Source organism: Cryptotermes secundus, unplaced genomic scaffold (assembly GCF_002891405.2).
Source record: "Cryptotermes secundus unplaced genomic scaffold, Csec_1.0 scaffold1251, whole genome shotgun sequence".
In the NCBI taxonomy this organism is placed as follows: domain Eukaryota; kingdom Metazoa; phylum Arthropoda; class Insecta; order Blattodea; family Kalotermitidae; genus Cryptotermes; species Cryptotermes secundus.
Genome location: NW_019721527.1, coordinates 338,239 through 352,840, shown reverse-complemented (window position 1 = coordinate 352,840; position 14,602 = coordinate 338,239). Strand labels below are relative to the sequence as shown.

At 41.2% G+C, this 14,602-nt stretch overlaps 1 protein-coding gene across 2 annotated transcripts in view; it reads left to right on the top strand.

Moving 5' to 3' along the window:
- LOC111875559 (runt-related transcription factor 3) overlaps positions 1-14,602 on the top strand; it is a 100,429-nt gene that overhangs the window by 44,259 nt on the left and 41,568 nt on the right. The window contains exons 2-3 of one of the 2 annotated variants that reach the window (XM_023871893.2): positions 9,503-9,616; positions 10,395-10,514. In XM_023871893.2, coding sequence (XP_023727661.1) covers positions 9,503-9,616; positions 10,395-10,514 — 234 coding nt within the window. Of the gene's footprint in view, positions 1-9,502; positions 9,617-10,379; positions 10,515-14,602 lie in introns of both variants that reach the window. The other variant, XM_023871892.2, reaches the window with a different exon arrangement.

Sequence of the window (14,602 nt, the reverse complement as noted above, 5' to 3'; positions counted from 1 at the left end):
GATTTTTTTTTGTGGGGGGGGGGGGTACGAGATAGAATGTCATATCTCATTCATTACAAATCACAGTGATACATGTCTATCCCATGGTGCAGATCGACGTTAAAAACAAAGATGGATGTGTGCAAGTGTATAATTTTAAATTGGACGAGGTCTTGCGTATAACCACGAACTTTATAAATTGTATAATGAAACAGATATAGTGACAGTGATCAAAGTAGGGCGGATCAGATGCCTGGGACAACTCTTTAGAACGCAGGAGCAGAACCCTTGCGAGAAGTTAACTCTACATAAACCAGAGAGTACTTCCCGAGTAGACAGACCTGCTGTCAGGTGGCTGGGACAACTCTTTAGAACGCAGGAGCAGAACCCTTGCGAGAAGTTAACTCTACATAAACCAGAGGGTACTCCCCGAGTAGACAGACCTGCTGTCGTGTGGCTGCCTACGGCTCAAGAAGATGTGAAGGCAACGGACGTTACAAACTGGAGACGAAAGTCATAGGATCGAGACCAATGGAGAACAATCGCAAAAGGGCCAAAGTTCATCATGGACTGTAGCGCTGTAGTTATGGGAGCACTGTTCTTTGGGCATTGTCTATGCACATTCTAGGGGCACGGGTTAGCGTAATTGGTTGAGACATTATGCTACAAGCCGGAAGGTCGCGAATTCGAGTCCCGATGAGGTCGATTTTCTTTTAATTTACCTAATCCTTCCAACCGCACTATGGTCCTGGGATCGACTGAGCCTCTAACAGAAATGAGTACTAGGAATCTTCCTGGGGGATAAAAGGCAGCAGGCGCATAAGGCTGACAACCTCATCGCCATCTGTGAGCCGATTGTCCAGAGAAAATGTGGGAGCCTGGACGTCTCACAACCCTATAGTCCTGTTAGAGGGACCTACAGGCATACTTATGCGTATCATAACACTTAGGCTTACACCGAACCTGCTTCTGTAGACTACTAGCAGGATATAATGGTTAACAAGCAGTACTGAACACTGCTCATATGTGACTTAAGCTTCGTAGAGACTAAAATTAAATTCATCCTGCAAGTTTCTAATGTAAATACCTCCATTTCACTAAAATCTATAAACTGGTTCGGAAGATGAACAAGGATATGACCACTTCATTATGAACTGACCTTACACACGAAGGGCATCTTTCTTACACGGACATCCGAGTACAATGTCAATATTATCTGATTTGACAACGCATTTAAATAACTTGAAATTGAAAGCATTGTGGATTCCGTCTGGACTGGACAGGTCTTTCAATAGAGTAACTGGCAACCGGGTCCTGGATGTGGTTCAAATTTCAGCGGGTGAAACGATTCTCCTTGTCACCTCTACGACCAAACCCGATTTGAATCCTCCTGTCAAACGTGTAAGAGTGATATTTCCCTAGGGGTTAAATGGCTGGAAGCCGATCACATTGGCTGCGCGGTCTAAGACATGAATTGTTTGCGTTTGCTCGAACACTGGGGTCGTGGGTTCGAATCCCACTCAAGGCATGGTTGTCTCTGTGCGTTTATTCTGTATTTGTGCTGTCCTGTGTGTAAGTATCGACCTTGCGACGGGCTGACTCCCCCCCTCCCGGTCCAAGGAGTCCTACCGACTGTATATAAGATTATGAAATTGAAAAAGAGGCCAAGGCTCAGCAAAGTGCTGTAGAGCCATTGATGAATGAATGAAAATGGCTGGAACGTGACTCAAAGAGGTGCTATGCTGACAGATTTGTAATGGCTTTCATCTGCCCCTACAGACAAATTTCAAAACAGATAACGCACGCTTCATAACAGACTAATAACTGAAGTCAATATACCATCTGATACTATACAAAGTACACGTTTCAAAATAATTTATTTAAATAAACAAAAAACTAACAGCTGATGATACCACGAATTGCTAAAGAAGGATCTTGGACCTAAAATGGAGACGGTGGTAGAAAGCACAAAGTTTCGTAACGAGTAACGGTAATGTTGTCCTTGTACTTAAAAACAACGCCACGAAGACGTGGCAGAGTTGAGGTATGGCTCCACCATTACTGACCTCAGCACTAGATGGAGGTGAGTGATCAGTTTCACGCCCCGGTGGCTTTATTTCTGAGGAAAGAGTCCCGAGTATCCACTGGATAGGAGGTTGGTTTAACCCTCGAGCCGGTTGGGATGCTGTGGGGAAGAGAAGAGTCTCTTTATCGTGTCGAGAATCGAATACCCTCCGTTCAGCCCGTCGCTACACCGACTGAGCTATTCATTTACAAGTTTTGCTCTTCATAAATTACGTTTAAAGTGATTGTATAGAGGATAAGATGGGCGAGTTGTCTGGTGCCCGCTGTACCTAGTCTGCAAGACGGTTCCTGCAGTATCGGCATCAAGCGTTGCCTGGCCTCCTGGCCAGATGGTGACTTGCAGCAAGGCTCTTGGCGCTTCCTTTCTGAGGAAAAGAGGGGTCAGACGAATGGCGAAGTGCACAACTGTGCCATACGTACAATACGAGAGCCTACAGAGCCTAAGAAAGCCAAAGTGATCTTCAGGTTTTGCAGACTTTAGACCCGTCATGATTTGCAGTACTGTGGCTATCAGTGTAACCATATCCTCATCGGTGCTCAATTTGTCAGGCTTTACCTCCTTTTAAGTCGTCTGGGGGAACGAGAAATGCGTGTATGTATGTAGTCATAGATTTCCAAGGAATATATCAATTATAATGTATTACTCACTCACTCATGGAGCTGAGCCCTCCTTGAAAACCCGACAGTGTGCTGCTACTCAAGAACTTCCCAGCATTTTATGGAATACGAAGGTTCATTACAGTATTCACAAGAGTCCTTCACTTGTCCCTATCCTGAGCCAGAACGATCCAGACAATATCACCTCGTCCCATCTCTCTGAGATCCATTTTAATATTGTTCATCCACCTATATCTTGATCCTCCTAGTGGACGCTTTCCTTCTGGATTTCCCACCAATAACCTATATGAGTTCTTCTTCTTCTTCCTCCTCCCATTCGTGCTTCATGCCCTGCCCACCTCATCTTTCTTCTAATTAATCTAATTATACTTGGAGAAGAGTACAAGTTATGAAGCTCCTCATTATGTAGTCTTCTCCAACCTCCTGTCACTTCATCTCTCCTCAACACCCTGTTCTCAAGCACCCTCAGTCTATTTTCCTCCCTTAATATCAGAGACCAAGTTTCACACCCATACATAACCATAGGCAAAATTATAGTACTATAATACAGGATTAGACGACAAGATTATATTAAATGTATGTAGCATCTGAGGTGCTCATAGCGGTGGGATGGAATGTCATGTAGTCCGTTGAAATTTAATCGACTTTTCAGGATGAATATATCAGCTCCATTTTTAGAGTTGAGAAATACGCAAAGCGAGAATCCAGAGTGAAGCAGGTAGCGAGCAGAGCTGTGAAGAAGGAGGCGACATGTTCCTCCAAAATGTCTCTTGATTTTCAACGGTCCATGCGCTGTTATGTCTCAGAAGATACAACTCGTCACTATTAAATGTGTTTCACAGAAACTTGTTTCAAGATTGTAGACTGGAATCAACTGGCTTACTTATGATTCAGCGATGGACTATTGTGAACAGAGACTCAATATCCGAGTTCCATAAGAAGCAAAGAATATCCTGGTACGTTGAAGAACTATAATGAGACACTCTTCTCGTGGGACATCGTTTATTCACAGAGAATTGATACTTAGTTCAGAATTATTGAAATAAAGAGTATGTATCTGTATCGGAAAGTTGTCTCAAGAACCGTTTACTTCTGTATTCATACTGCGTGGTGTAACTCTGTCCTATCTGCGCCTTCCAGCCTGCTCTCCGAACACCTGCTCTCTCTATTGCTCCAGACAAACCTCCAACTTTTCAATAATTCAAATCCAATTGTATCCACTGTGCCCCAGCACATCTGCCACAACCTCAGAAGTAATTTTCTTTCTGTTTCTCCTTCATCCATCTCTTCTTTGTGCATTTCTTATAGATCCATCCCGTGGTCAAATTTCTCTGGATATCAAAAGTATGAGCTAGTCGTATTATGTTAGACCGTGGTCTGATGGGTTAAAAGCTCAAGTTCCACTCCGAAATGTAAACTTTGTAGTTATCACGGCTCTAAGTATGAAGAGTACTAACTTCTGGGAAGTGACACCGTGTAGTGTGGTAGATATTTACCGAAGATTCGGAAGAATGTATAATACATAACAGCTGTACATGTTATGGCGCGTAACAAGTTGGGTACCCTTTATATATCATATGAATATTTCCCCGAAATAAATTAACATGTTTTGATTAAATTTGGTATTATCGGAGGGACTACACTGAAGATTATTTGTTGATTTTCTTAGGCTCCTATCAATAAAATACGAGACTCATTTTGCATGAAGTTTGAAACTTAATTTATGGATTTTCATTAAATAAGGACACATTACAGGTAGCGTAGTTGGTTGAGGGGCTATGCTACAAGCCGGAAGGTAGCGGAGTCAAGTCCCGATGATGTCATTGGATTTTTTCAATTGACCTAATCCTTCCAGCCGCACAATGGCCCTGGGCTCGACTCAGCCTCTAACAGAAATGAGTACCAGGAATTAATTAAATAATTTTCCTGGGGAGTAAAGCGCGGTCGGCGTGTAAGGCTGACAACCTCACCGCCATCTTTGAGCCGATTGTCTAGATAATGTGGGACCCTCAATGTCTCACAACCATATGGGCCTTCATGGCCCGTTACAGGGATAGCTTTACTTACTTTACATTACAGAAAATTTACACATGAATATAATGAAGATATTATTTATATAAATATTTTCCTTCTATTATTTGTCACTGCAAGGAAAATTTGTCTTTGCAAATCCCGGTTCTTTTGGAGATCAGTAACTATCTCTGTAAGAGGCCGTGGAGGCCCACAGGGATGTGAGACGTCGCGGCTCTCACATTTTCTCTAGACAGTCGGCTCACAGATGGCGGNTTTTTCTTCTGCCCATTCAAGGTTACTCTTGACCTCGTTCGAAGTTACGTGACACTTGCTATAAGTTTGTCAGCCTTACGCGCCTGTCGCCCTTTACCCCCAGGAAGATTCCTGCTACTCATTTCTGTTAGAGTCTGAGCCGACCCCAGGGCCATATTGCGGCTGGAATGATTAGGTAAATTGAATAGAATCCACGTCATTGGTACTCGAACCTGTGACCTTCCGGTTTATATCATAGTGCCTCAACCAATTACGCTACCTCGTCGTCCCTCTGGAGATCAGTAAGCTAGGAGGTACACCAGATTGAAGTCAACATGTTCACTCCTGTTAATATAATTGTCTGCATTACCAACTTTGCTTATACATCCGAGGTCTGTTAGCACATCGTGTGGGATCGCGAGTGTTGCTCCAACTGCCGTCCCACCTTGCTCCTTCCTCTCCCCTTGCTCCATTTCTGAACGTTCCTTGTATAATTCCTCGCTCTGACAATGCATATACTGCACCCCAGTACATTTCAAATTAACGACACCATAACATTTTATCACTTTGTTTTTCCTGTTCTCTCATTTGCTTGGTACGCCACAAAACACAAACACACTTCAACTGTCTGGAGGCGCTCTCTCGCTACACGGTGATTACAAACCTAAAATAATATCTTAGTCTTCATTTCGACGGATTAGGTTGTTTCGCCTTTTCCATTCAGAATTAATGTGAAACTATTAATCTTACAGATAGTTATTAGGAATCCTTGGATGGGGGATCAGCATACCGCGATGCCGCTGCCTGAATAGGATAACATATACACAGAAAATACCTAGATACACATCCGTGCCTCGAATGGGAATCGAACCCACGATCCAAATATTAAAGTGGGCGAATGTATTTTATGCCTTAGGTAAGCCGCACACCGACATGCGTCAAGACATGTAACAATCAAGGCAAGATGTCTGCGACATGACGCAAAGAAAGGAGCAGAGTTGAAACGAATGAGATTATGAAAACCGGCGCATACCGGTCTGAGTGATGACGTCAGCATCATGATTTAGACGGGTGTGCGGCGGTTTTCATAATCTCAATCAACTGTGATCCTTTATTTGCGTCATGTCGCAGACATCGTGTCTTGACTGTTACATGTCTTGACGCATGCCGATGTGCGGCCTACCTTAGACCTCGCGGCCACTGACGGGCGCTAAAAGGATTTCTACTGTTTAAAAGAAATATTTATGTGCCTTTTGCCGTAGGTCCCTCGGGACGAACTGCAACGCCTGGATTTTGTAAACACGATAATGAGCCTATTCAGAGGGTTACCAGTTCAGTTACATGGTTAGATAAATATTATTTCTTGTCTAGAAAATGTGGAAGCCTCTACGTCTCACACCCTACGGGCCTCCGCGGCCTATTACAGCGATAGATTTACCTTTTTATTTTACAATGCTGCCAATATACTGTGGCATTTGTTCAAAGTAAGAACTGTGGAGGCAGAGAAACAGCCGTAGCTAGGTAACACACGCAAGCAACAATAGAGGAAGTGGCACGATAAAAGATGTGATGCTTATAGCCGTTGCCATGGAACAGTTGAGTGAAGACGATCCCGCGTAGACGAGTACACGCAACAATAGAAGATATGCGTTTTATGTGCGGTCCGTGCCGAAGGGGCATTTAAAATCAAAGAAGATCGTTTAAGGCAGTCGATTTCGGAAGTTGGCTGTTGCACCAGAGAATTGAAAGTCTCCGAAGTTGGCAGTCGGCACAGTAATTAAGAAGAAATGACAAGAAAGGAATTAGGCTATGCAAAAAAGACTTCATGTGTGCTGCAGTTACAGCGAGACTGTTATAAATCCGTTGCAAGGATAGAACTTATGAAGGCTGAGAAGACTTGGCGTGTCCTAGTGATTTGTAAAGTGTGTAGATCAGCGATTGCCCTCTATTACTTTTAGTTAAGAGCTGAGTTTATAAATGGTCAATAAATCCAATCATCCAATCCAAAACCGATCCAACAGTCACAACACCTAAGTCGTGACAATATAGACTGTGTCGAACAGTGGGACGATGGACGAAATATGAATTTTTTTTTTCAGGATCCCGAATTTTACTGGAAGGGCTGAAAAATGCTGCGATAAATATCAGTCAGCCCGTGTTCCGGTTTAGATTCGAAGTGAGTACCTCCAGAATGCGAGTTTAGTCCGTACCCTCTATGCCAACCCTGTCAGGAGCTGGATACTAATGTTAATGTTTCGAAAATTTATGAAAAATTTGTACAGTAAAGCTTTTAAAGTTATCTACTTTGCTTGCTATTAATACTAAATAGTAATCATTTATCTATATGAAATTATTAAGAACAGTCACATGGACTTTCCAGAGAGAGAAATTCAGGAATACGAGAATGAAGGATTTTTTAGAGTTTTTAGGAGGCACAACAAAGTTAAAACAACAAATTTTGGGAAGAAATAATAGCCTGACACGGTAATGTTTTTACCTAGCCGTTACCTAACAACGATATGGAGATACACATAGAGATGCACAGACTGATGGGAGTGATTTATGAATTACACCAATGAGATGGGCTCATTTACCATGATATACATATCAAGTTTCATAAAGACTAGTTCAGGCATTCAAACATTTAGGGGTGGGGGATTCAAATACGCACAGACAGCATGGTGATCTCATAAGCCGACTTTCATTATTCCAAAATAATGAAAGTAGCTAACGATTAAGATTAGAGTGTAGGCTGGAAATATGGACAGAATACTTGGGAGAGCTTAGAAATGTTATGCGAAAGGAGAATGACTCGAACGTTGTCGTTGTTAAATAAATAAAATATATCGGGCAAAATACTGTGGCAATTCTTCTAAACTCCAAGCGTTAGGAACTGTTACGAGCTGTTTCTTTGTGAGGCATGCTGTAGTCAATGCCCTGGCTTGATGAACAAGTGAACATTTACGGCAACGATTTCCCTAAGCAGTTGTAACCATTCCTGAACCTATGAATAGTTCATTCTGAGGGATTACTGTAGCCTCGTGTCGGGCGATATGAAAATGCCATGTGCACATTATGAGAAACATGTAAATTACACGCAGCCAGAAGCCTCCCTCCCCATTTGTAGCCTGCTCTACTAAGTGGCTTCGGACATTCTTTGCATGTCAAATTATTATTCGAGGCCTTCTCAGGACTAATACTCGTAGAACCTCTCTCTCTCTCTCACTCTCTCTCTCCTGTCAGACGAAACTACTTTGTTCAAATACTGCCAACATTTTAAGGCAAACAATATCCCCAAAATAAGAAGAAATTCTTAAAACAATTTATATATGTTGTAGCATGTAGACCTGTTGCTAAGTAATGAAAATGTAAACAACGCCGTTGCTAGGTGACAGATTCCTAAGACGCAGCCATGTAATAACGGTGAAGCGGCGTTCTCTATGAATCCGTGCGACAGCTGGGTGACGCAACATTAAAAGAGCTGCTGGGCGAGGTGCTTTCCTTGAGATCCGTGCCCAGGTGCTATAAGCAGGATAAATCTAGGATTTAGTTAGTTGGGAGAAAATCGAAAGCCAGTAAGGGCACGAACACGGAACCTGAGGAAGCTACGGAGTTGGAAGCCGTTGCCATTCGACAACCTGTGAAGATATAGGAGGTTCAGAAGACTTAGCGTGTGCTGTAGTAAATAGTAGTGTGTGTGAATTAGCGATAGTTACATGTAGTTTCGTAGTGCAAGAGTTTAATAAATTCAGTTACCAATCCAAATCACGTCTGTAGTCACTCCTCTCACGTGATAATATGATCCATTTCCTACACTTCTCCGCTGCACTGTTTTTATTTATATTAAATTTATCAAAAAATAAATTGCAACATTATGTTTTGCTTCTAATTAGTATTTTAAAGACTTTAAAATAACATAATCTAATTATTAACACTGCATTCTACTTTCAAGAGCCATGATTATTCATTAATCTTTTAACTGTGGTAGCTAGTAGAGAACCCTCCCCAAATTATCTGCAGTAAACAGCGTCTACTTTTTCAGTATTTTCGAATAATAATTATTTGCTTCTTGTTCTAATATAGGCAGTAAAAATATAGTAAAACTATCCCTGTAACAGGCCATGGAGGCCCATAGAAACGACGAGGTTCCCACATTTTCTCTCGATAATCGGCTCAAATATGTCGATGAGGTTATCAGCCTTACGCGCCCACTACTCTTTATTGCCAGGAAGTTTTTGGTACTCCTTTCTCTTAGAAGCTGAGCCGATCACAGGGCCATAGTGCCGCTGGAAAGATCAGATTAACTGAAAAATCCAACGACCTAATCGATAATCGAAACCGCGACCTTCCGGGTTGTTGCATGGTGCCTCAACCAACTACGCTATCGCGTGACTCTAATATAGGCAGTAGAGTGGGAAAATAAAATCTATCGAAAATTCCTATTCGTGACTGTCAATTGCAGTAAGACGAAAGCATCGACATTAGCGAGACAATCGCATGTAAGAGCTGCGGTCCTGCAGAAGCCCCCTGAAGATTGGTTTTCTTTTCGTTTCAGGAAAGAGCTTTACTCTGACCATCATTGTCAGTTCCTCACCCCCACAGATGGCGACCTACAACAAGGCCATCAAGGTGACGGTGGACGGGCCAAGAGAACCCCGCTCCAAAACACGTGAGTGCCAGACTGACAGATTGAAATTAGCCGATTTTGAGACTTTTACAAGCAGGCCGTATTTAAGAGCTCAGGTAAAGCAGATTAGGTTTTCCTTTAGAAGAAGGAATTAGAGCAGTTCAAAACGTTTTATGCTCAGTATTAAACGTAGAAGATCTGTGATGTCCAAGGTCGCGTGTTAAACTAACAACGGCAACTCAAAATGTAAGACTTGAACGGTCATACGCTGGTGACCGTATCTTCTCGGATGACGGTAATGTCATTTCGTAGCAGAAGTCCAGTTTCGAAACCGTTCTCTGCTCCCATTATCAGGAATTGATAATTTCTTGATGATTAAATCTCCTCGGGCGATAGCCGCGTCATTTCGGGGGTTACATTTGCCTTAATCATCAGGAAATTATCATTTTTATGATTAAATCTTCTAAGACAAGATTCGTGTAAATTTGTAAGAAAATCGCAAGATTTCGAACAACTTCTGTGCATCCATCATCAGGGAATGATCTTCCTCTTATTATTGAACCTTCTCAGAAACAGCTGCGTCACTTCGGAAGAGAAGCCCAACATTTCGGAGATCATATTTGCCTCCAATATCAAAGAATAATCATTGCCGGATGGAAGAACCTTCTCGGGCAACAACCGTGTTATTTCTAAGCAGAAGTTTAAAGTTTCGGAGACATTTTCTGCCTCCATCATCAGGGAATATTCTGCTGCCCGCCATACAGGTTCACAAGGACAGGGATGTACTAACATCCCGTAACCACAGTTCTGATTGTTGCAGGACATCAACCATTTCATCCTTTCCACTTTGGACCGCGCCCCTTCCACTTCGGCAACCCACTGGACCCAGGACAGAGAGTGCCAGATCCCCTGGTTGGAAGCCTTCCTTTCAAACTGACAGGTAAGCACTCAGCACGTTGCAAAGTACTTCCTACAGCCTCTGGCGTGACACTTGGATTGTATTTCTGGGCAGGAGGTGATGTCATGTTAAATGAGCGCCTGTTAAACACATTATAGCGCGTCCTCAAGTTTCTGATAGAGGATACGTCATGTAGATGTAACGAGTACGTAGGGATATACTGAATAAGCAGTCTAGGAATGCTGACCTTAAGTTATTCTTCAGTTTATGGTTTCATGGGAGGCTGATATCGTATCGCCACAAAAATCACCATACTACTAAATGCTACACAGTACCTCGAAAATGAGAAACTCTTCTGAATAAGATAATGAACCTTCGGGTTTCATTAAATGCTTGGAATTTCTTGACTGAATTACAGTTTGGTTCTCAAGAAGTTGTCTGCTCTATTGGACAAGTCACTTAGAAAGTACAAGATGGTGCATGCACACATAGAGAACTGGTAGTAGTTAGAGTAGGAACAGAGGATGTCAGAAATAAAGAAGAGTGAAAATTACGCTTGAGTTAAAACCGCGGTATCTGCGTTTGTCTCTAGATGTTCGTGGGGTACCTTGAGATAGTATCATTGTTTAGTGCATATTGTTAGTATATCAAGGATAACATCCTTGTACAATTGCAGCTGTTTCTCCGAAACTTCTCAAGGTTTTGATGTTAATCATTTTTGACGAAGTTTGTTTCTTGTATGGGAAAACGTTTTGCACCTGCATACACAAAGCCTTCTCAATAGATCTATGATACAAATTTTATAAATATGTTAATAACGATAAAAACAGTCACGTAGAAATTTCAGTCGTCTCTATGTTAATGAACATGTTCAGTATTTTCTTTATATGTTACATACATTACAAACATTTCGCTCCACCACAAAGTTTAACGTTAAAAAATATATAATTTCTCTATCCAGGTCTAAAGTTACCTCAATATTTTCATACTGATTGATGAATCGGCTGTAATTTTCACAGCCCTGCAATATGACTGTATTACGCTCGACACGAATAAGAATTTAATACAAGTTATTTGTTTATTAATTTTTTTTTCATTGGCGCTACAGCCCTCATTTGGGCCTAGGCCTACCTCCATGAAACTCTCCGTTTTCACTTCGGTTTTACTAGATCTTAGACATACGGTAGGACTCCTTGGCCGGGTGATCAGCTCGTCGCAAGGCCTCTACTTGTACACAAACACAGAAAATTGCACACAAACATCAACACACGATCCCGACTTCCGAGCGAGCGAAGACAGTGCATGCCTTAGACCGCTCAGCTACCGTGACCGGCTATTAAGATATTTACCATAACAAATTTTAGAATTCTATATTACACATTGTTACTTCTACATAAAAAATTTCACATGGCTGCAGCGCCGTTATCATTAATGGTAGGAAACTGTGAAGTATAAAAGCAGGGTAGTGTTCAATAATATGTTAAATCCAAATTTCACAAATACAATATCTGTCAACCGATTTGAATTTAGAACGGTGCAAAAATTGACATGTACAGATGTAATGATGTCGTAACACTAAACTTTCTCACAGACTAGGTAAAATAGGTCATATTTAATTTTAATCTCTGCAATCACCTCATGTCTTTGAAGTAAGAAACCGAGTTTCAATAATTCAATTCAATTCTTTAATATTAATGTGCCGAGTCAACAGCCGCAAGGCCAATTACAGACACAGCACAGTGCAGATGAATGAATTACATTATAGACAAACTTATTAAAGTCAAATACAAATTACAGGTAAGTACTTGGAAGAAATAATAATGAATAAAAGTAAAAGTAAACAAACAAATAACTGATAATTATAACAGTAATAATAATTTCATTATCATTAAACTAAGTGTTATTATGAATTGAGGAATGAAACATAAATATTTAATTAAGAAATGAATAGTATAGATTTTCAGAGGATAATAATAATATACGAAATTCATTTTGTTTTACTGGACATAATAATAATAATAATAATAATAACAATGAAAAACGCAGCAACAATATCCAAATATTTGTCTCTCTAATATTCTGGATATTTTTGAATGAGGAGCTCAGGAGGGAGCGTCTTATAATCCTTAAAATTGATTTACGAAATCGCGAATTTTATCCGTTACACATTTGTAGAATAATATGTAGAATTATAAAAAACTGTTCCTAATTCCTTATGCCTGTATATCCGTGCAGTATCTGACGAGAATGCGATTAAATGCCTATGCTTATTGAGAGCGGGCGTAAGAGAGAAGATAAAGTATGGACGGTAGAAACAGACAGACGGGCCTGGAAGAGGGTACACGCATGGGAGAAGTAAGCCCAAGCTAAAATCGAGAATCGAAAGAGGATTTCAGAATTAGAGGGATTTTTTCGATCCCTGTTGCTAGGGGTATCAAACAAACAAACAAAAAAAAAAAACTACCCTCAAATCGCGTTGTCGTGGCGACAGCAAATGCAAAAGACCGCCACCAGGTGAACTAATAGCTCTACTTTTCTCTGTGCCTCTCACTCGCTCATTCTACCTAACCTCACTTAGCTCCAGGGAATCTGGAACTGTACAGAGACAAAGCGGCTTAAACAGAGTAGCAGGAACGTCGGTGGCACGAGAAAATAGACTCTCTACATAGATCCTGGGATTCAGCTCATTCATGTCAAGTCCCACGACTTCAATCTGTGCTTTCTGGACTGATTGGGAAGTTATTAAAATAAGATATACACTTAAAAGTTTGTTACGATGCAACTAGCTTGTTGTCCCAGACCGTCCCGGTTATAACACCTCGTCAAGGACCATAGAGAAAACACCGTTCCTCTCTTGTTGCGTTCGTATTTCTTGCTGCGGGAACATGCTTACCGAGCAGTTGCCTAGGAACGGCTCTGGTATATTTTGCTTATCTCGCGTTCGTTGCATAGTAACGGCTCCACACGCTACAATAGTAATTAGGACAGCTGGTACCCCTTCCGAGATTCGAGCCAAGCACCTCCTTAGTACGAATTTTCACTACAAAGAAAACCTCAGTTCTCGCTATCCACGCCTCTCTTACGTGAAGAAAAAAACATGACAGAATGATTCATTATGCTATAACATTCGGGAAACATGAGATGTGTACACAGTTTTAGAAACAAACCCAAATGGAACTGATAAATAGGATGTAAGAGACAATAAAAAAGTTACAGAGCATCCCTCTAACAGGACTTGGAGGCCCATAGGATTGCGAGAAGTCGAGGCTCCCACATTTTCTGGACAGTCGGCTCACAGATGACGGTGAAGTTGTCAGCCTTATGCACCGGCCGACCTTTACCCCAGGAAGATTCCTGGTACTAAATTCTGTTAGAAACTGAGTCGACCCCAGGGACATAGTGCGGCTTTAAGGATTAGGTCAATTGAAAAAAAACATTTACCTCATTGGGAATCGAACCCACGACATTCCGGGTTGCAGCACAGTGCCTGAACCAAATACGCTGCGGCGTGCTGATAAATAGGACAGCGCTTAAATGGACCTTAGAGAAATGATTTGTGATGATTTGACTTGTACTGAATTCCCTTAGGACTTGGTATATAGGCGCAGATTTATCAATGCTACAACCTATCTTCGGATTCAATAAAATGCGTAGGCTCTCTTAACAAACTCATTAACTCCCAACTGCTGAAGCAGGGCTCTGTTGTCATGGCAACTTGACAATTCCTTATCATTTGTACGCCACTAATTGCACCATGGACGGTACCACAGTAGGAAATTTATGAGCTCCTCCTGTGATAACGTTCCGATGTAAAAGCACATTAAAATTAGCTCGTAAATCTTTCCTTCGGAATGGAAATTTGATACAATTTAGATGAATTTTCTAATCAATTTAAAGATATACATTTATGGAATTTATTGCATGTACAGATCAAGGTTCTGTGTATCTGCTGACATACCTTTGGAGTTGTTTAGTCGTAAACATATTTTTAAAAATGTTCATTTAATAAAATGTGTCAACAATAGGTTTACAAGTAAAATTAAATAAAAATCAAGAACTCTCAACCAATATGTGCCAAATTTGATAGCTTAAAAATAATTTGATAGCTCATTATATAGAGACTTCTTTAC